Raw genomic sequence first — 21,847 nt, forward strand, 5'->3', positions numbered from 1 at the left:
CTTTAGAAAGGCAGTTAGAGTTTGGTGGACTAGTGGATGATAGCATTTAAATTGAAACTCAGAAGGACATGAAATCAAATGTTGGGTTAATAATAGTATCTATTTCCCAGGGATCGCTGTAAAGATAAAAATGAAACATTCGCAGAGTACTTTACAGATTTTAGAGTGCTTTATATATGTTAGCTGTTGTTATTCAAATCCATGGGTATTTGTGATTGTGGATTTTTAATAGCAAAGGTGTTGCTGGGGATCACATTAAAAAATACAAAAGTTAAAAGAAAAAAATAACAAAGTATTTTTGTAGTCAACTCCCTCACCCCTACAAAGCATTTTTCATTTTATTAAAAGATGTTCATTCAATCAAGAAACTTTTATGAAATGCATACTATGTGTCAGGCACTGCTAAGGTCTGGCTCATATTGAGGATGGTGTGGAGTATCAAGTAGTATTTTGTTTTCAACAAATCAAGTCAATAAGTCTTATTCTGGTAAGGCAGGATGCTAAATGCAGAGACTGCAGAAGACAAAAATAGTTTTTTGCCCTTAAGGAGCTTACTGTCTAATAGTAGAGACAACATGCAAATAACTAGATACAAACAAGATATGAAAATGGGAGATAATTAAGGGGGTATGAGGAAAGATTTCTTACAGAAGATGGGATTTTAGTGGAAACTTAAAGGATACCAGGGAAGCTGACTTATGGGAGAATTTTTGTAAGAATTCTTTTCAATGAACCAAGCAAACAAAATTTCCTCCCCCCCCCCCCAATCCCAGTCTCTCTATTTAGTCTCTTCTTGTATCTGTGTCTCTGTCGTTAATTTAAAAAAATGCCTTTCTATAGGCATAATATTAGCAATTGTAATTCTCATCTTAATGTTGGCAGTGTTTTTTGTTTGGTTGGTGCTCCATTAATTCCTATACTGTGGATCTCATTTAACTACTCACATGATGCCTTTCCATAGATGCAGAGCAGTTGTGCTTAAAAATAATTTATTTTGCTTTGCCTTTTGCTTTTCAAGATGGCAGCAGTCCTGCCAGAGGCTGTGTGTTTTGTTGGCTTGGTTTTTCTGGCTTAGCTTTTCAGCATTTGTGGAGTTGTTAGTATTTCTTTTTGTCTGCCTGATAACTTCAGTTTTAACTGCTCCTTTTGTTTATCAGTTTCCTCCTAGAATTTGGCCCTACAATTCTGAGTCGCTGAAGGATTTATCTAGGCTAGATCCATAAAAATCGTGGCTCAACTTTAGTAAAGCAGAAGGAATGACATAAGGTTAGGTGACTGATGTGTGAGTTTTTGAATTTGATTTGGTTTTACATGGAAAGGTTGGGGCAGTGATGCATGTATTCTAATAAAAATCATCAGTACAAATCAAATAAAATCTGGCTCAGTGGCTATTTTCCCACTGTATTCACTCATGACTAGCCTGTGCCCATTGGAGACAATGGCTGCCAGTGGCTGGTTTTTCCTACAGCAAATCTTAAAGACACATTACAGTCTCTTATAGTAAGACTCAAAGAATCATTGTAATCAGACTTTCCACTAATCTCATCAGATTCCATATTGTACTTTGCTGACACTCCTCTCTCACCTCCCCCTTCAGTTCCTATTATCACTCATTGCAGCCTGGATTTCATCATTCTGTGAGCTAGGCATTTGGTCTACTCACCACTTTACATCTCTCTTCTTCCTTTTAGCTCTCTTTCAAACTAGCTACATTTTTCCATTCCAAAGTAGTCAGGTTACAGCTATTACCTCTTTTGCTAGTAAGCTGTAATCTTAATTAGTTGCAGCCTCTTTCTCTTTCTCTTTGTTTTTTGGTGTAGCACTGACCAAAACCATGTTGGGAATTATACGTATGAACAGACTGAAGCAGAGCCAAAGGCTTACTCAAAAAGAAAAATGCTTACAATCCATGAATTTGATATTAAAGCTATACAAATCTACCCATAAAGCTTAAGGATGCCTAACACTAGATAAATTTTCTAAGTTTTCTATTCATGTTAGATTGAAGAGGTCTAATAAATTCACATAGAATTTGTTTTGCCTAGTTAAGAGTCATGAGTTAATTTTAAGTTTCAAGAAAGTGAAAACAATAGAAAATGGCATTGTTTAGGGGGAAGTAGTTGACAAAGCTGCCAATGTATTCTTAACTCCTGTTAAAACAGTCTTGGTTCTTTCTCAAGCCGACTTGGAATTTGTGCCAAATAGTAGTAATACTTTTGTAACATGTACAGAATAGCACAAGGACGAGAGTAGCAATCTTATTTTCACTGGTGACATAATTTGAAATGAATGAATGTTTCTCTAGATGTGAATGACTCATGCATTAAATTGCTATGCATAATGCCCATTTTAGAATGGGGACTAACAAGTGGAATGAAATATTGGGGTTAAGGAGACAATAGCATGAAAAAGATGTTTAACAAGAAAAGCCTTTTTTATAAGGACAAATAATATATTCTCTTCCTCTCAATTTATATTTTAACTTATTGAAAGGTATCTTTAAAGATGAATGATTCTAGTCTGCTCAGATTTATGCCGTGGACCTCTGTTGATCTTTATTGTAAACTTAAAATAATATATACAAAATGTTTTTAATTATGTAATGTGTATAAGCTCTTTGAAGAACATTTTTAAAAACGTCACACAAACTTCATTTATTATTACTAATGCATATATATGGGCATAAAGTAACATTTGCAATAGAAGCCCTCTTAAATAGGTAAAATTCTTGACTTGAAAGCAAATGTTAATATCAGATATTCACATACTTTAAATATTGATAAGAGCAGTTATGTTTGAGCCAGTTAAAGTTTAAAAATTAGTAAATGAATCAGCAAATGACATCAGTTAGTCTCTGACAGGTCTGATCAACAATGAGGATGTTTCAAATGAACCAAGTTGCAGCATATGGGAACTGCCTCAAACACTATCATTAATGTCAACAAACTACTAATAAAAATATCTCTCTTACGCATATATTTTTATAGGCCAGAGTAAGAAAATCTATTGCCAATTGATGCCAGACGTGGGCTGAAACTAGAATCAAAAGAAATAGTTTTAACTATTTCTGAAATTCAAAATTGAAATTTATCCACTGATGAATAAATGAAATTATGAATAGTTTTTTCAGAGATTAAAAGAACCAATATCCACATCACAATGATAGAAATTGAATTTTGCAGTACTTATTATAAAATAATACATGTTCAATTGAATAGCTCTTTCCACTAAGCTCAAACTTTGCTCTTTGTTACCTTGTCCCATTCATATTTATGTCTCTATACTGACTCTGAAATCTGGAAACGTCTTTCTTTTCACATAAATCAAGCTAATTCCTCCACATACTTCAAAAATATTTTCAAGACCTCTTTCTTACTGTTAGTTTCTGGAGGCTTCTCTAGATTTGCTACTCTCCTTAATCATTGACCTATACTAAATTCATTTGAACCTAATTGTTAATCCCTACTATTCAGGAATCTCATTCTTTGCTGGGAACAAACCCTTTAATGTTTGGCATTGTACAATATCTGATGAGTTGAGCACATGTAGTTCAGGGCATTCAGGATAATAAAGGCTCCAAATGGAGCATCACGAGTGACTATCAATTGCCAGTGGAATAGTGGATTTTTCTGTCTTTTCTACCCAGATATTCATCTTGATTAACTGCTTATCTTGTTTCTGGAGCAATATTAAACTTTATCACACTATAACTCTCAGCCCCTTCCCACCTTCTCAAATTTCCATCCCCCCAAATATATATAAGGAAACCTATTCATATTGAAAATTTTCACATCCTTCTCAGAAAATAAATTTCCAGTTGAGAATATTCTTTAAATAATCAGATTTAGAATTTCATCTTTGTTTTGCAATAGCAATTCCTATTGCTATTCTGAAGGACTATGAAGAACAGGGCTTAGAGTTAGTCAGAGAAGTGTGTGTATTTTTCCTGTGTTTTCTAAGTCATAGCAGAAAACACAGTTCAGTGGTATCACTGGGAAAATATCAGAAAGTCAGCAGATAAGTGGAAGAGACCTAATGGGATTGGTGGTTGGGGGTAGGATGTAGATATCTTTGTCTCTGTTTAGCACCAGGAAATGAGCATAGCAGAACATTGTTGAGCCTGATATAAATTTATTCCAAATAGCACATAGTTCAAAGCGACCTCTAGTCCCTAGTTAACTACATTCTTTAAATAGCAAATGCTTTAAACATTCAATTCAAATTTCATTTTTCCCTCTGATCCTTTCAAATGGACAGTTTTAGTATACTATGAAGAACACCTAGTAAAGTAATAGATGTTCCCTAACCATGATTATTAAAATTTGACATTTGCAAGCTTTCCACATACATTTTAAGAAAGGCCTTCCTCTTAAGTACATGTGGCAGTAGCCTTTAAATCAGCAAGCAGGGTATATGCACTTTTGTCAGTTTTCATTGTATGCATTTTATACTGATTTACTTCTTTTTAATTTTAATGGAGATAAAGAATTAGTAGTTTGAAACAGTAGGAACTACATGTTCTGCTCTGATCAAGGAATTAGATAATCTGGCTTGTTTGCTTAAGGGGTCTGTATCTTGAGACTTTTATAGGGCAGTATTAAAGCCCTGAGCCTTCTTATTATACCAATACCCAGAAGATTGCTTTAATGAGAAGTAAAGGGCCTTTTTCCAATTACAAGGGAATAACTGTATTAAGCTCCTGTGTTATGTCAACCTGCTTTGATTTGATTACTGCGAAAGAAATGGATTTATCTGTCAGTGTTACTTAATTAAGCCTTCTCATTGATGTTTTGCAGAGTAATATAGTGTGGTTTGCACATTTAAGTCTAAATACAAAGAAAATTGGCCTAAAACTAAGACATGACCCCTGAAGATAACATGCAGGATTGATAGCTTGTCATTTTCAGGTCACAGACTAGGATGTTAATGTAAGTGAAAGAACTTCACTATTGAAAGGATAATATTAGAGCTGCCTTTATAGGAGTGAATTTGTAGCAAAGTAGATACATTCTAGATTTGGAAATGAGTTGTTAGTGTTAGTTGGTAGTTTGTTTCTTTTTTTCCAGGAGTTTTTTATTTGTTTGCTTAGTTCGCTTTTGAAAGGCCAGTGTTTAAAATTAGTATCTTATCCAACATTGGTCTAATATGAAATAGGAAAGTAATAAGGATAGGATTTATTATGATAATTTACTATTGGGAGAGATTAAAAAAAAAGAAAAAGGAAGTAGCATTTTTAAAGTATAAAGGGAAATAAAAAAAGAGAAGAAAAGAAGAGGTGTCATTTGGGAGAAGTAGAATATTGTAAATTCACAGCAATTACAATGTACAAACATTTCAATTAAGCTCACATTCCCCTTCCTAGCGTTCCATAAAAATGGCACCCAAGGGAAACAAAGAGGAAGAGTAGAGAAAACTGTTGGTTATTTCATCCTAGCTTTCTTTATTTTTTATAGTAAGTATAAGTTGTTCATCAGCAAGACTTTTTAAAGACCGATTTTAAAAATTAAGTTTTTGTGTATAAAATCTGTGTATTTTATACCATTGAAAATATTTGAATTATCTAGCATCAGAATTGAATTTTTCTGTTTCCAAATTTATTCCTTTGCTGTTTCAAAAGTACTGTTTCTAAATACTTTCTGTTCTCATATATTACCTGCATTATGTATGTATTGAAAGTAAACATGGGGAGGAACTAAATGATGACAACCTAAAATAATGTTATTAAAATTATTTGAGCTTTAAAAACACAATAACACTTTGCTAGTCTGAGTCTTAAAGTAACCACATTAAATATTATTTTGTCCTTTAGTGTGACGAATTGGGTTCAGATATTTTTAAATGTTTCCCCTCACATCATTTTATGCATATGTGACCTGAAGTGTTTAATGAGTATTTCCACAAGAGAAGAAAGTATCCAGGATCTTATAAAGGAATTTTAGTGTACTCATATCTCAAATATTAACATTGATTCAAGTGATTTCCTCATTAAAGGCTTTCCCTATTCAGAGGGTTGATCAAAATTGTAAAACTGGGAATGATTTTAGAGGCTATCTAATATTCCTCCTTATTTTATAGAAGACAAAACTATGAGGCTTAAGTAGTTTAAGTGACTCCAGTAAGCAACCTAGGCATGATTTGGACTGTTGTCATCTGATTAGGGATTTTAGAGGGATTAGCCTTCCTTTACATTGAAAACCTCTTCTACATGAATACCCTTGTTTGTATACATCAGTAGCCTCCATGGAACTGAACAGGATATTACATGTTTCATGATGTAACAGAGCTGGCATGCTAACTAGTATCAGTATCATTAATCTTTCATTTACTAATAGCTAGTAATAAGAGTCATCATTTACATAGTGATTTAAGTTTTACAACAGACTTTACAAATATTATCTCATTTTATTCTCACAACCTTGGGAAATAGGTGGTATCACTCCCTTTTAACGGATAAGGAAACCAAGGCAGGCTGAGGTTAAATAACTTCCTAGAGTTATATAACTAGTGAGTGTCTGAGTCTGGATTTGAACTCGTCTTTCTGATTCCAGGTCCACTGTGTCACCTAGCTGCCTTGGTGCCCATTTTTGAATATAAGTTGTTTTCAGTTTAAGTCAGCTGATCATCTAGGTAATTGAGCACATGTTATTCAGTTGAGATGTTTATTAATAATCCTCAAAGAGAGAGACTTGATAAAAATTCAAAACCAATAGTTCGTTATGTCTTATTTGCAAAAGAAATATCTACTTAGCATTGCTATGAATCTTTATGTAGCACCTTGTATTTCAGATTAGTAGACATCAGTGACATTGATGGTGTCATTTTAAAAACACAACAAATATGTCATTTTATGATGGAGACGGGCAGGATATTAAGAGTGGAGAATGCATTGGATTAGGAGTCAGACAATCTGGCTTGGCTGATTTCTACCTGTGTGACTGGAAGTTCAGTGTCTTCGTATATAAAATGAGTGGGTTGTGCTACATGATCTCTAAGATCCATCCTGACTCTAGATTCTATGAGTGACCTTTATCAGTCTAGATTGTTTTAATCAGAAGATAAGGGAACATATTATCTTGCAATGTTAACAAAATGGGTGTAAATCATTCCTGTGAAAGGATATATATATATATGTATGTATATATGTATATATGCATGTATGTATATTTATGTATATTTTCCAGGAAGGTTTTATTTATATATATTATACATATATAATATATATAATTCTATGAATTTGTATAAAATATATATCCAGGAAGATTTTATATATATTATATGTATATAATATATATGTCTATAAATATGTATAAAATTCCAGGAAGACTTTACATATATATATGTAAAGTCTTCCTGGAAGTTAGTGAGCATTCAATTTGAAGAACAGTTCACTTAAAATGTAATGAAAACAATTGTTTTCTCTATATGTATATTTTAAAGGTCACATTATTAGGGAAAAACATTTGGAATTTAAAGGAAAATCTTTGCTTTAAAAATTTTTTTTGTATTTTCTACAGTACATCAAATTCCTTCATCTTTTTTACTGTATGGCATTGGTATGAGATGTGAGGTCACATTCCTTTCTTCCCTTCCCTTTTCAGACATGTTTGATATGGACATACTTCTCAGAATGATGGAGGGGGGCAAGGATGCTCCACTTCTCACTTGAAGTGAGAAAGCTCAAGGTTTCATGCAACAGAATCTTCAAGTTTAAAGTGGCAAACAAAAATCACATTTTCATCATTAGCTCCATCAAATCTAGGCAGTGTTGGAAATTTTCTCATAAAGGCTGAAATCATTCATTATGAAGACCATCTTGTTTCCTACAGGGCAGGAGTACAGGAAGGAAAAACCAGACTCATGGGCACTGAATGTGTCTTCTGTCAATATTCAGTGCTTCTCAACTTCCCATACATCTGTAGTAGTACTCAATATTTGACACACAAATAACTCTACACTCAGAGCTCTTATTATATTGGGTGCTAATGAAAATGTGCACATCCTTAGCACGCTCTTTGCTGATGAAATATTTTGAACTCTAAATTCATCTGGCACTGACGGAGAGCATATGCCATCTCAGTTTGTATTGAGGGCCCAGCCAAGGGTTCTTCCTGGACTAGGAAATTAGTTGGAGCTACAGATGTACGCAGTCTGTGATTTTCCAGTAATGGTGTAGAGGATATCTAATAGTGTCTGTTGCAGAGAGAAAGATTTGAGATGGTATAGACCTCACAATGTTTCATGATTACCTTTTCACAAGTAACTTAACTACTTCATTCTCAGGACTCCATCTGAATATATGGAAGCATTCGTTTCCAAATCCCCACATTTCTCCAGCAGAGAAATGTGCAGATTATTATGGCAATATTGAAATACTCCTTCAATTAGTTGTGTAGTATAGAAGTTCTATAAAATTCCAGAGTGCTCTAGGAATTATGAATGGGATGAACTGTGTTTTAAACATGGAAATGATGAATGTACCTCTCTAGGAACACAGAACTAATAGGGTAGGTCAAGTACAGAAAGAGAATTAATTTTTTTCATGGGCAAATTGGTAGACAGTACAACTGCACTTAGTTATGGAAAATGCTTCCAAAATTGATTAAATGTAGTCCAGACCTTTGGTCAGCACACATTGTCTAAGAAGTTATATTTCATTATGTAAAGGGTATAAAATAAGGACGAATAAAAAGCAATTATTATGCAAAAATTTAAAAGCCACTAAATCAAATACTTAAAACTGAAACTGTATGAGTTGCCAAGGGATTTATAGAGAAGATCGGATTTGTGAAGTTTTTATGTGAGGGTGTTATTTACCCAAGTTCAATAGTCAGGGAGAATATTTAATGATACTTGCCCTTTGTGATAAACCTAGGAGTCATAAAAAATATTTTAAATATCCTAAACCATTCACAACTTCATAGGTGGAAGGGTAAAAATGTTGAAGGGTTTTGAAAGGCAAGGAATTTCTGTCCCTGGAGATATTAAAAGGCAAAGGAGTCAACCATATTGGAGGTAGTATAATGGAATACAAAGAGTACTGAATTCTAGTTTCAGCTTTGCTCTCTCTATATGTGTGATTGTGGACAAATCACTTGGGTTCCTTCATCTTTTAAAAAGAAATTTTTACTAGAAAATTGAAAGAACTTTTCCAACATTAAAATTCAGATTGATTTCCTAATCCCCAAGTCTATTGGTCTTTTCTTAGCCCTAATTCTCTTTTATATCTCTGTAGCATTATTAATGATTTTGAATAGTTACTTATCATTGATACTTCTTGAATATCTTAATGAAGATACTTCTTCCTATCTTGACCCAATCTGTGGCACCTTCTGCCATTTTTAACCTCTGTCTGTTAATTACTTCCATCCTGGACTGCCTCTTCATGAACTACTTTCTTTCATCTACCATGGTAATCACTGCTACTACTCCTTTTACTTAGGATTTTCTGCTTTCACATTACCTATATAAGAGACTGAGGTTTCCAAATTCTCATGTAAACTACTGTCTCTGGAATAAATACCCTTCCTTAAAATATCTGAGGGCTTTATTTTTAGTAACTACAGGAAAACATATAGAGATTTAAAATATAAACAAAAAGAGAAAGTTTAGAAGTTATAAGAAGTCTTAGATCTGATTTTCAATTAAACTTTAAGGGAACTAGGCCTTGATCTTTCTTAGTTTCTCCTATTCCATATTCCCATTGTTTTAGTTCTTTCCAAAATTAGTCCTTCTAAAAAGGCTGCTATTTTTAAAAAGTCTTGAGCTTTTAGGCAAAGGCAGTTCAGATCGGCCTTGTTGTTAATCTTCTCAACCTCTTTTTTTTTTTTAATTTTATTTTAAACCCTTAAGTTCTGTGTATTGACTTATAGGTGGAAGAGTGGTAAGGGTAGGCAATGGGGGTCAAGTGACTTGCCCAGGGTCACACAGCTGGGAAGTGTCTGAGGTCAGATTTGAACCTAGGACCTCCTGTCTCTAGGCCTGACTCTCAATCCACTGAGCTACCCAGCTGCCCCCTCAACCTCTTTTAAAACTAATTTCTTAATCCTATGTCTGGTTGCAAGACCCCTGAATGAATTAAGGGGTTTCTCTATCTAGATGTGTTTATCTTATTGCAAAGATTTCTTCAAGAGACTTTGAAGTTTCCTGAACTGATCCTGCAGTTATCTCCTTCATCCATGTTGGAAATGTCAAAGGTTTGGCTCTTTGGAAGGCCTAACTCACCCTTCACCTTTCTCTCTTCTTGTCATTTTGTCTAAAGCAGATTCACTTCTTAATTGAGGATTGTTTACTTCAGATGGAAGTTTAACTTGCTTTTTCGATCTGCATTATCCTATATGCACCTTTCTCCCTCCATAGCTTATCTCACATGTTTTCTCATGTCTCTTCTAGTTTTGAAGACTGCACCTGCGTGTTGAATATCTCCCTAAATTTCTGAGTGATGTTTGAGATGCCTTTGGCTCACTTGCAAACCATATAGTCTGTGTGGGATAGATATCCATGTCTTTCAAAGTATAAATCCTTATTTCCTCTGCTTTTCTTGGCCAATTTAAGTGAGTAAGGGAAAGACTTTGAATTCAACATTTATTGTCTCCTTCGTTCTAGGTAGTTTGCTAGGCTCTGTGTTTATAAAGACAAAGAAAAAAGATGTTACCCTTAAGGAATTTGTATTTTAGTGTGGATGCAGGGAGGTGAGTAGGTCCACAAAACTATATAAATAAATAAATATCAAATAATTTGAGGAGGTAGAGAGCATTAATAACTGAGTTGAGAATGAGGAAAGGTCTCTTGGAAAAGGGAGCACCAGAACTGAACTTTTTTCATAATTCTCTGATTCTACTCTTATTTTATTTACAGTATGAGAAAAAAGAATTATAAACACAGTAAATAATAATGCAGCTCCTTCCAATTGAAAGAAATAGGTCATTCTTTAATATTACCCATAATGTTACCTATTTTCTACTTTCCTTCCTGGACATTGCTTCTCTAACTTCTTTGTCTATATTTCTTTCTCTCCTGTCCCCCATATTGTGTATATATCCTAAGACTTAGTCCAACATCTTGTGTGTCTGTGTGTCTTTCCCTTCCCCATTTTGAATAGCTCAACAATTTTCTGGTGCATAACTATCACCCTATGCTTTTGACTATTAGATCTCCACCTTTAACTCTTTCTATTATTCTCTGCTGAACTTTGGGCTAGCGGTTCTATCTACTGGTTATTTCTAAATGGTAGCCTGTCTGTTATCTCAAATTAAAGGTTTGTAAAATTGAGCAACATCTTTTTCTTCCACAAGTCCTACCTCACAATTAAGTTTTGAGTCTGCTGCAATAATCTACTGCTGAGGCCTCTGCCTTTCAACTGCTCCCCCCCCCTCTGTTCTTCCTGCATACCACCACCAGATTAATTTTTCAATAGTGACATTTTGAGCATGTCATTCTCCGTGTAAGAATCCTTTGAGTTACTCCATTGCCTATCAAATGAATCAACACTTTTAGTTTACCATTTCTAGAGTTCAATATTCTGGCCCAATCTTATTTTTCTCTATGGCATCTAAATTCTCTACTTCTACCAAATTTGTCTACTCATTGCCCCTTAAAGGTGAGACATGTTTATTATTTATTTCTGTGGTCATGCTTTTTTCTTTTTATCACTATAATCCCTACCTAGAATTCTTTATATTCTTATTCTGCCCCCTTCCCCAGCCATATGAGTTCTGCTCTTACTTCAAAGTTAGCCCAAGACTCATGTCTCATGTGAAGTCTTTTCTGGGCACCCCAGTTTGCAGTGACATTTTCTTGTGAATGCATTTACTACCTGGATTATATGATATGCAATTGATGTGTCACCATATAGTAGTATTTTTTGTATCTTAGCTCCCAAACTAGATTCTATGCTGCTTGAAGGTCAGAATCATATTTTTTTTTTATCTTCCACATCCTTAGAGACTCACATAATATCTTGTATATGTGAACTTTCCACATATACTTGTTGATAGTGAATTCAGAACAAACTGGCCTTTTGAAGTTCAGTGATAGGATTTTTTTAGCTTGAAGGGACTATAAAACCAGGGACTTATCAGAGTTGAAAAAGACCTTAGAAATTATCTGGTCTACTCTACACTTAATAGATGAGGAAAAGCAAGGCTCAGAGAGGGATCATAGAATCAAAGATTCAGAGGTAGAAGATACCTTGCAGGCCCTCAAACTCATCCTTCTTATTTATAGAGAGTATTTTTTCTAAGATAGAGGTTCTTTTTTTTTTTAATTTTAATCATGGTCCCCTTTGGCAGTCTTATAAATCCTCTAGACCTCTGTATTACTTTCATTTAAAATGGAAGGAAATGCCAAACTTCAGTTAGAGGATAATGAAAATAAAGATGTAACATTTTTCCCATCCAAGTTCCCAGACCCTTGAAAATCAATTCCTTGACTCATTAGGGCTTCAAAGATCTCAGTTTAAGAACACCAAGTCTAAAGTAGTTTATCCGGTGGAGGCCATGTGATGTAATATATAAAAATCTGGTCTGGTGATGACCTGAGTTGATGCCCCACCTCCAGACATATACTGGCTATAATTCTGGACAAATTATTTTATTTTCCCAAATAACTGTCTAAAACTGAGGTACAGAGAAGGTATGGTTCCTTACCCAAAGTTTGAGTTCCTCAGCACTGATGAAATCAGATTACACAGGTCCTGCCAGACAGTACTTCACCTTGCACTTCCCCTACCCCCAGCCAGTTGAGGGCCAGATCTAGAACCCAGTTTGGTTCTCTTCAAGGTTTCTATCAGCTGAGCAGACTTGAAGTTTAAACAATTATATGATGAAAGATAAATAAAAGATACATAAATAAAAATTGTTCTCATCTCAAAGCTTTATTTTTCCTCTCTGCAGTTATAATTGTTGTTAGGGATAAAAGAAGGAGAAACTTTTGAATTCTCACTATATTTGACTTTTTACTTTTAATTTTCTTTCTTTTGAACCTAGTTTAACCTATTCTAATCAAATGAACAAAAAAATAAAAAGATGGCTTCGTAAGAATATATTCTCTCTCCATGAACAACTCTGATCCCCAAAGAGTTTTTGTATTTGTGTGGGAAGAGTCTAGCCCAATGCCACACCTGCTATACATTTAAAAATGCTTAGAGAATTGAATTGAATTTAGCTCAATGTTTCTTATTGGAATTCATGATTCTACCTTGGGATTATGCCAGCTGCTTGCTTCTTTCCTTTTCTCTTATATGGTTTATGTACTTCCCTTTTTTTAATTCCTTTCTCAGAAAGTGAAGTGAAGTGAAGTAGGGAGAGGAGTCAAAGACTCAATCGAGTCAACTTTATTTACATTTTTAGCTTGCACTAGTTTCATTTTGTACTTGGCTGCTATATTGTTCAGTAATTTAAGTCATTTCCTAGAAGAATATCCTGGTTCATGAACAATATTTCTCATAATTTTTTTGCACACAGTAGGCACTCAGTAAATATTTGCTAACTAATTGCTAGCTCTGATTTAAGGAGTTTTGTTTTGTTTTTCAAACTAATAACATTTAGGATCATAAAATGACCTATAAAGTTTCAGTTGTCCATTGTTATTATTCTGTCTCCCAGTTCAACATCAGTTATACCAAAATTAAAATTAGATCAGAGGACCATTTCAGAGGAACTCCGGTTAGCAGTTCATCCTGACTGTCAAATGAGAGCCTCAGGCTTTGCTTATGCTTAAGAAATGAAAGAAAGAACAACAAATAGGAGCAGAAAAGAAATGTGATTGAGTAGGAGAACTACACAGGAGGGAGAGGCATAAAGAAAATAGGTAGAAAAAAGAGCAGCCTTATCTGATTGGCTGGGAATCCATGTGTGAAGGAACCCAACTAGTATTTAACCTGCTTTGAAAAAGCTTGACTTCCAACATTTTTAATTAGTGGATTGCTCGCTTTTGAAAATGCCCAGTTGGGAATACTCAAGTTTTGATGTATTTTAGCTGCCTGTTAATTAGCTGGCTGCTAGTTGACCGTCATCTTTACTTTTTCACGTAGACAGAAGAGGCATATGAAGAACCCCTGCAAAGCTTTAGCCTTGATCTGAGATTGCAAGGCACATAACAGGAAATGGGATTAGAAACCCAATCCTAATTCTTCCTCTTATTTTTCCTTTCTCTTTCAAACATTATTTCCTTTCAGTTTACCATTTATATAGTGCTTCCCCCTTTCCTCTCATCATTTATTCATGTTTAACTAATACATTTTTTAAAAATGGAAAACAAATGATTCAACCACTGTAGTAGAACTCATATATACATCCCAGGAAGCAGATGAATTCAAATATTGTTTTTCTTAACTTTCTTCTTCCTTTTAACTTGAGGCTTGGTCATGCTTGCTTTTTAACTATGCCTCTCATATTTTAGGCTTTCCAGTATAGGCACTAAATTTACTTCATTAATCCATATACTTCATTTTAGGAATAAATTATATGTTGGTTTCTTTAACTGTGAGAATGGGGGTAATAAATTCTTAAGAACTTGTAATGGAAGAAGGATATTATTTATACACTTTCTATTTAAAATACTTGATTTCTGCTTTTGGATTAGGATGACTTCAAAGGACACACATCTCATTAGTGTGAAAAATCGAGAGGCCTGAAAAATCATTTTGCAGAATTCTTCAGAAAACCATACACATTGCAACTTAGGTTGTTTTTAAGAGTAGATTTAGAGAAGGTTTGTGTCTTCTCACAGGCCTTGATGCAGTCCCAAGGGTTTTCTTGACCTGCCTTAAAGCATAAAATACACTGATTTTGACTGTCCATGGAGGAAATCTCTTTGCAGTCAGGATATCTTTTGAAGTAACAAGATTTCTTCTTCTTAACTGTATAACTAAAAGCAACTTTAAAAAAAGAACAGTTCAAGTTCATTGCTAATAATTAGTGAATTGTTGTTGTTGACTTCTTAAGATATATGGAAACACCATGTACCTTGTACTCTCTACATATAAATCAATTAATTATGCCATGATGATCACATGCTGATAATAAAATAGAACCAATAAAGAGTGGTGGTAGTAGTATTAAAGGAATAAACAGTATCATTGAAATGTTAGGAAACAATAAATGGAACTATATCTACAGGACCAAATTTTCACAACTCCTCCTCGATTCTTTCATGGGAAGTTTGTGATGGCTTTCTGTTATCTTCAATGAAGTCATAATTAATTTTATTTTTACCAAGGATGTTTATTCAAAGAAATTTGATATTACCTTTCATATTAACTAAGTCTTCTAATGGTGATGTGTTTAAATAACATACTACTTTTTAAACTATACCTCTCATATTTTAGCTCTTCCAGTTGAGGCACTAAGCTTATTTCATTTATCCAGTACTGTTATTTAGTAGGTAATAGAATTTATAGTAATTCCAATGTTTTGTGGCCTTTTTAGCTTTATCACAGTCTTCTTGTATCACATTTATTGGTGTTCCTGTTGTATACCTCCTGACTAGACTATTATAGCTCTCAGAGGCATAAGAATTTGTTTTGTTTTGTCTTTGTATCTCTAGTACTTTCAAATTGACAAGTTTTAATAAAATGCATGTTAGTTTCTCTTTGTTATTTGGGAAAAAGTAAAAGAAAATATTTATTAAATACAAGTTCATATATGGCCTTATTTTACTTTATAGTTGATGATACATGTACATGGTTTTCTCATGTAAAAGGCAAGAAGTGTCTTTAAACATTGAAGAAAGGATGCAGCCAAGTCATTTATATTTATATATGGGGTTTTTCCCTTTATGTCAGCTCATTTTTTTCATTAAAGACAAAAGAAAAGTTTGAGAAGCCTATTTAGTTATAGATTTTGATAAAAATTTAAGAATAGTTATAATGGTACAAAAAATTCAGATTCATAAAACACTGAAGGGTGGATATAATTTTTTATGTTCAAACCTCTGGTTCCTGAGGGTCCAGTTCATTTCTGCTGTGAATTTAAATGAGTTAATTTAAGTAGTTGGGTCAGAAGCCACTATCATCATGGTAGCCCTGTGCCTGATTCTTAATTAAAGGCAACAGGAGATTAATTTGAAACATTAATTTAAAAGTGCACATACAAAAAGAAAGAATTATTGCAATAAAGCCTAAAGAACTTTTTTCCTTGTCCCTAGATGTAGAAGACAGAACTAGCTCAGGGTCCTGGGGGAATGGAGGACATCCAAGTCCATCCAGGGTAAGTATATCTAATCTTTTTTTCTCCATGACCAGACAGCCTGCATATGTAAATTGACAAATGTAATGTAAGTTTCATACACCTGACTTTATAGAAATTAGTGCATTCTAAGTTGATAGCTGATCAGCTTGTCTTTAGAATTACATTTTCCCCCCTTTAATGTCTTATCTGATTCTGTTACCTACCTGCTTTCCTTGACCAGAAGCATGATTCAGGGATTGATCCAATATTGGGGGAAATGATATGTGGTAGGGTGGGCAGCTTAGAAACAATGATAAAAAGAATTGGCTATGTAGCTTATGACTCTTAGGTATTATTAAATATATGAGTCTGGAAAGTGATTTTGATTCAGAAATATGTTACTACTATTTTACCACAAGAATATTTGATCACTAATTGGGCACATTCAAATTATACTGTTTCCTTATCATCTTCATGAAGCTCTTTTTCATTGTTTTTTTTCCTTATTATTTGTCTAATTTTAGCTGTGGTTTAATGGAAAGGGGATTTAGATGGAGAGTTAGGGCATGGGCATTCTAGTCTTGGCTCTGTAACTAATTTCTTATGTCCAAGTGACCTGGGAATAAAGTACTTAGTTATCTGAGCCTCAGTTCCACATCCGTAAAATGAGAGAAATGAACTAGATGATTTCTGAGGTTCCTGTCAACTTCAGTGTTTAATGATATTGGCATACAGCTAGGCTTCATTGAATCAAATGCCTAATTGCCCATCCCCATAAAAATGAAAAAAAAATCCTCATGTAGCATGTTTTATCATATTTTATATATGTTGGGATGTGCAAATTTGTGTGTGTGGGGGGATGAGTGAGATAAACCAAAGCTATTAGCTTAGTAGGAAAAACAAAACTAAACTAAAGCTGAGAAGGATTTATCTATAATTTGCTTTGGTGGGGGTGGTCTATATTTATTGGAGAAGGACTTTATTTTGGCATCAGAGGCATATCAAGAAATAAAATTGTCAAAATCAGAATATTTTAGAGTCCCGTGGGTCTCTACACTTCCACTTGTTCTTTGGCACTGTCATCCTAACTTTAGTTTTTAAAGTAAAGCATTTTCTTTATACTTACCAATCACTTTGTTGAGTCCTTGCACCAGCTGTCAGGTCTGATATTCTAATATGTTAGATGGATGGGCTGAGGAAAATTTTCTTCCTCCTCATGTTACAGTCTTTACTCAAAGAAGGAAATTCATTCCTCTCAACAGTAAGTGTAGGAGATTACTGCATTTCTCATGATTATGAGGATATTCAGATTTATTGGATTTCTTGTGGTTTTGCCTTGTCTGTATTATGATAGTTTTGTTCCCCTCTCTGAAAAATGGCCAGGTTAGAATCATCCAGACTTCTTTTTTGTTTTCATCAATTTTTCTGAAAACTCATCTAAAGATATCTCAGTGAACAATTTTGAACTTGTTATAATTTTATTTGTATTTTCTTTCTTTCTTTCTTTTCTTTTTTTTTTGCAAAATCCAAGTTCTTATTGTGTCATTTTAAATCATGGGGTAGTTTTGCACATGGGCGAATTTGTAAAGTTTTAAAATTTCAGTGCTCTTTAATTTGTTTGAATAAATATAAAACGTGGTAGATATAGAATACTTTTGCCAGAGCTTAGCAGACTGGTATAGTCTCTCACCGAAAGTAAAATACGTTTTAATATTCATCCTGAGCCCATCTTTTTTCCGGGGGGGGGGCAGAGTCTGCCCTTTGGATAAGATACTGGGTTGTAGATTTCAATAAAAAGTAAAAAACAGTTATATGTATAAAATATTAAGACTTATAAAACACCGATGGGTATAGACCAACCTTCTAAGTAGATTTAATCTAGACTTCTCTAACTGTAAAGGCTGTTGAACAAGAGGATTTTTTTTGGCCATTTTAAGCATTATATCAAGATGTAATAAACATTTTGATAAAATAACAAAAATCTGCTTTTCTCTATATATATATATTGGGATCAACACATTAAAAGTAAATTACTCGTTAGGGTAAAGTGATTTCTTTTGAAGTATTTTTTTGCCTTCAAAATAAAGAGGAAAAGAACAGCTATTAAGAATATCTACAAGCTATGTGCCTGTGTGCTGTGTGAAATGTCAGTACTATTTAAATGTTCTGATGTGTTTGATGTTTCTTGAAATCACATATTAGTTACTTATAACATGAAAATCAGAAATAAATGTCAAAATATTCTGGCATGAGGGAGCAGCTATGTGACTCAGTGGATTGAGAGCCAGATCTAAGGACAGGAAGTCCTGGATTCAGATTTGGCTTTAGATACCTACTCGTGGTGTGGCCTTGGGCAAGTCACATAATCCCACTTAACCCCTTATAGTTCTTCTGCAATAGAACCAATATACAGTATTGATTCTACAATGCAAAGTAAGGGCGCTTAATAAAAAAGATATTCTGGCATGAATTATTGTATTACACAATGGATCCATCTTGTGTTCTTTAGAAATGATTATATGTCAGTGTATCTAAATAACCTTTAAAATGAAACAAAATGAAAAATTTTTTCCTTATAACACTTTAATACTATAATCTGGACTGCTTAATTGTGAAAGCGAGTAAAAATAAGGTTTCTTAATGTCATTTTGATTTGTAATCCAAGGAAAATTGTTTTAATAATGGGCAATAATAATAGTATTGAAATTCCAAAGCCCCTTTTTTCATGATCATATTCATTTTAAAGTTGGAAAATCCAGTAAAGTATTTACAGCCATGTATTTATTAGGTAGGAACTATAATTTTATGATTCCAGATTGAGTGAAATTTCTACCATGTATAACTACAACCTTCCTGCTTGTGTAAATGTTTATATTTAAATCTCTTAACTTATATTATTTATTATTTTGATAACAGAACTATGGAGATGGGACCCACTATGAACATATGACCAGCAGGGACCTTGGATCACATGACAATCTTTCTCCTCCTTTTGTCAATTCCAGAATACAAAGTAAGCATATATGTTTTGAAAAATATATATTCCTTTCTGAATATTTATGTTTTATTTGCTTGAAAAACATGTCTAGTGTTGTGGTTTTTAGGACCTTATAATTTACTTGATGCAACTTAGTAACTTAATTAACTAATCTTCTATATTTGGCCCATTTTATATGTGTATACCACTGAAAAATTATGGAATTTGTTATGTATATATGTATGTATAACAAATACACATATTAATAATTTTTATGTGAGTTTGGTATGTTAAGACTGGTATTTATATAAAATCTGACCAAACACTTTCATTTAAATAATGAGCTATTGACAAGTAGTAGCATTAGTGCAGCAGAAGTATAGAAAGGTAAAAGATGAAGAAGCTGAAATGTTAAGATGGATTTTTTCCTTTTTGTTAACTTGAACTCTTTCTTGGTAGAGAAAAAGAAGCCACCTATTTTGCCTGCACACAATATCACTTATGAATTTTCAACTTAAAGGCTAAAAAAAAGAATGCATAGGTTTATAAGGTGGTAAAATGACTGATAATTTCCTAGCAAACTGTCAGAATGTGGATGTGTAACTGTCAAGTCCTGGACCTGGGAACTAAAGACCTGAACCAGCTATATTCTGTTTTACTGAAACCAGGTTAGACACTGATTGAGATGAAAAGCTAGGGTCCCGTATGCCCTTCATTGTGGAGTCATTTGTATATTTTTTATTCCTTTGACCACACTGTGGAGATGTTAGTTTAATCACAGCTGCCTTAGCAATGAAGAGATCATTTTATAGGTCCCTCTAGCTGTTTATTTTAGTATAAGTGATGAATGGTCTTTGTTAAATTAAATAAACATGTAATTAAAAATATTAGTAATCTCTTATTGTGGCTATGGTTCTCTTGAATCAATCAGTAAATTAAGTGAAATCCCTTGGTTCAACTAGTTGGATGACCCTACGAAGGATAAATGATCACAACTGTGTTTTCTAATATTAATGTATCCAAAATATGCTCTAATTTTTAAAACATGATCGGAACATACATTGTTGTTAAATCAGCCTTCCATTTAAAAGTAATGTTATATATCATAGGAATTTGAGGCATTAGACTCAATGCCAATATAAGAAGAGAAAGGCTGACATTTCCATTTTAACTTATGACATCAGTTTTGGTGTTTAAAAGTGACATTGGGGCCCCATATTATTTTTAATCATAGGGTATATGAACATATCGCATTAAGCCATTCTTACTTCTAAATGATAATTTTATTTATTGATGTTTTATTTTAATAAGGTACAAACTCATACAAACACTTCTATTAAAAAGCTATAGGTAATTGATAGGTAACATTTTTCTCATTTAGAGAAGCTCAGATTTCCAAGGAAATATCTCTCTAAATAGACTTTAAAAATTTAGTTTAATCGTTTTTAATAATAACAATAATTTCAATTCTAAGAACTTATATACTTGAACATAAAAATAGTAGAGGGCAGAATTTAGAAAATAATAGTTTTTACATGTGAATGCCTGAGCCATGAACCAGTATAGAAGAAGCTTCCCTGAAGGGTCCTAAAACTATCCTTCTGATGATCTAAAATAATTCAAATTGATTAAATGGATATTTATTTTCTTTAGAGGGGTGTATTAACATATGAGAAAAATAAAGTGGCTTAGTACAGATAACTTAATAAATTAAAATAACAGAACAAAGTAATACATACATATTAAATAATAATAATGTTCTATATTTCCCAAGGGGGAAAAATATTCAAAAGACCAGATTGCTTTTTCAATCTGAACAGTATTTAAAATTTAAGTTAGCTACAGCCCAGGGCTGACTCCTTTCAGTTTGTTGTTGTTTAAGCTGAAAATCCATGTCAGCCAAGCTCTTTTATCCTGTCTGCCCTCCTTCCCATTAAACTCTTAAATATGGAGGCCAAGACAGTCTACTGCATTGTGATAGGAAATGCAACTCTGTCCACGAGTCTCCCACCCACTGCTTTTAATGAAAGAGCTGCTCTGTCAGATAAGCTGTCTGGTCTGAAACATGGCTCTTCATTGTTTACAAACTGCTACATTTTCCACCTCTAGCAGATTTTTGCACAGAAAAGAATTGTGTTTGAACTAAATGGTTTATCTGACATTAATGGGGCAGTGTCAGACTTGGGTCAGGGCAGTCACCCTCAGAGTTGGGAGGGCACTGAGCAAATGACTCTTAAAAATTTTTTCTTAAAGGAGAAATAGTGATTTCAGTTAAAAACTAAAAGGAAGAAAGCAAATTTTAAGATCTTGTTAAACATCCCAATAAAGAATTTCTGATCTACTGGTGTCAACCTAAATACTTAGAATTTTTTAACATATGCTTTGATGATATTGCCTCTAAGGTTACCTTCATTCAGAATGAAATGGATCCCCCCCCCATAACTTTATACTTTTATATTTTGTTATACTATCTTTATAGAAGATAGTTTTTAAAAAATTAGAAGTAACTTATTTTCACATAAGTTAAGTTGTACAAAAGAAGGCCAACTGTCTAGTTCAGCAATTTGAACTTAACAGCTAGCAGACAGACAGATAGACACAGACACACAGGCACAGTATCACAATCTGTTATTTGGATGCAAACATCTTAAAACTCACAACCTTTTTGAGTGTGGTTCTTGCCTAAGAAACAGCGGTGTCTGTC

At 33.6% G+C, this 21,847-nt stretch overlaps 1 protein-coding gene across 1 annotated transcript in view; it reads left to right on the top strand.

Moving 5' to 3' along the window:
• The window catches only part of TCF4 (transcription factor 4), a 435,815-nt gene that overhangs the window by 137,862 nt on the left and 276,106 nt on the right, over nt 1-21,847 (top strand). The window contains exons 4-5 of the mRNA XM_044664648.1: nt 16,144-16,205; nt 19,083-19,179. Of these exons, the coding sequence (XP_044520583.1) occupies nt 16,144-16,205; nt 19,083-19,179 (159 nt within the window). The remainder of the gene's footprint in view (nt 1-16,143; nt 16,206-19,082; nt 19,180-21,847) is intronic.

This window comes from Gracilinanus agilis, chromosome 1 (assembly GCF_016433145.1).
Source record: "Gracilinanus agilis isolate LMUSP501 chromosome 1, AgileGrace, whole genome shotgun sequence".
In the NCBI taxonomy this organism is placed as follows: Eukaryota; Metazoa; Chordata; class Mammalia; order Didelphimorphia; family Didelphidae; genus Gracilinanus; species Gracilinanus agilis.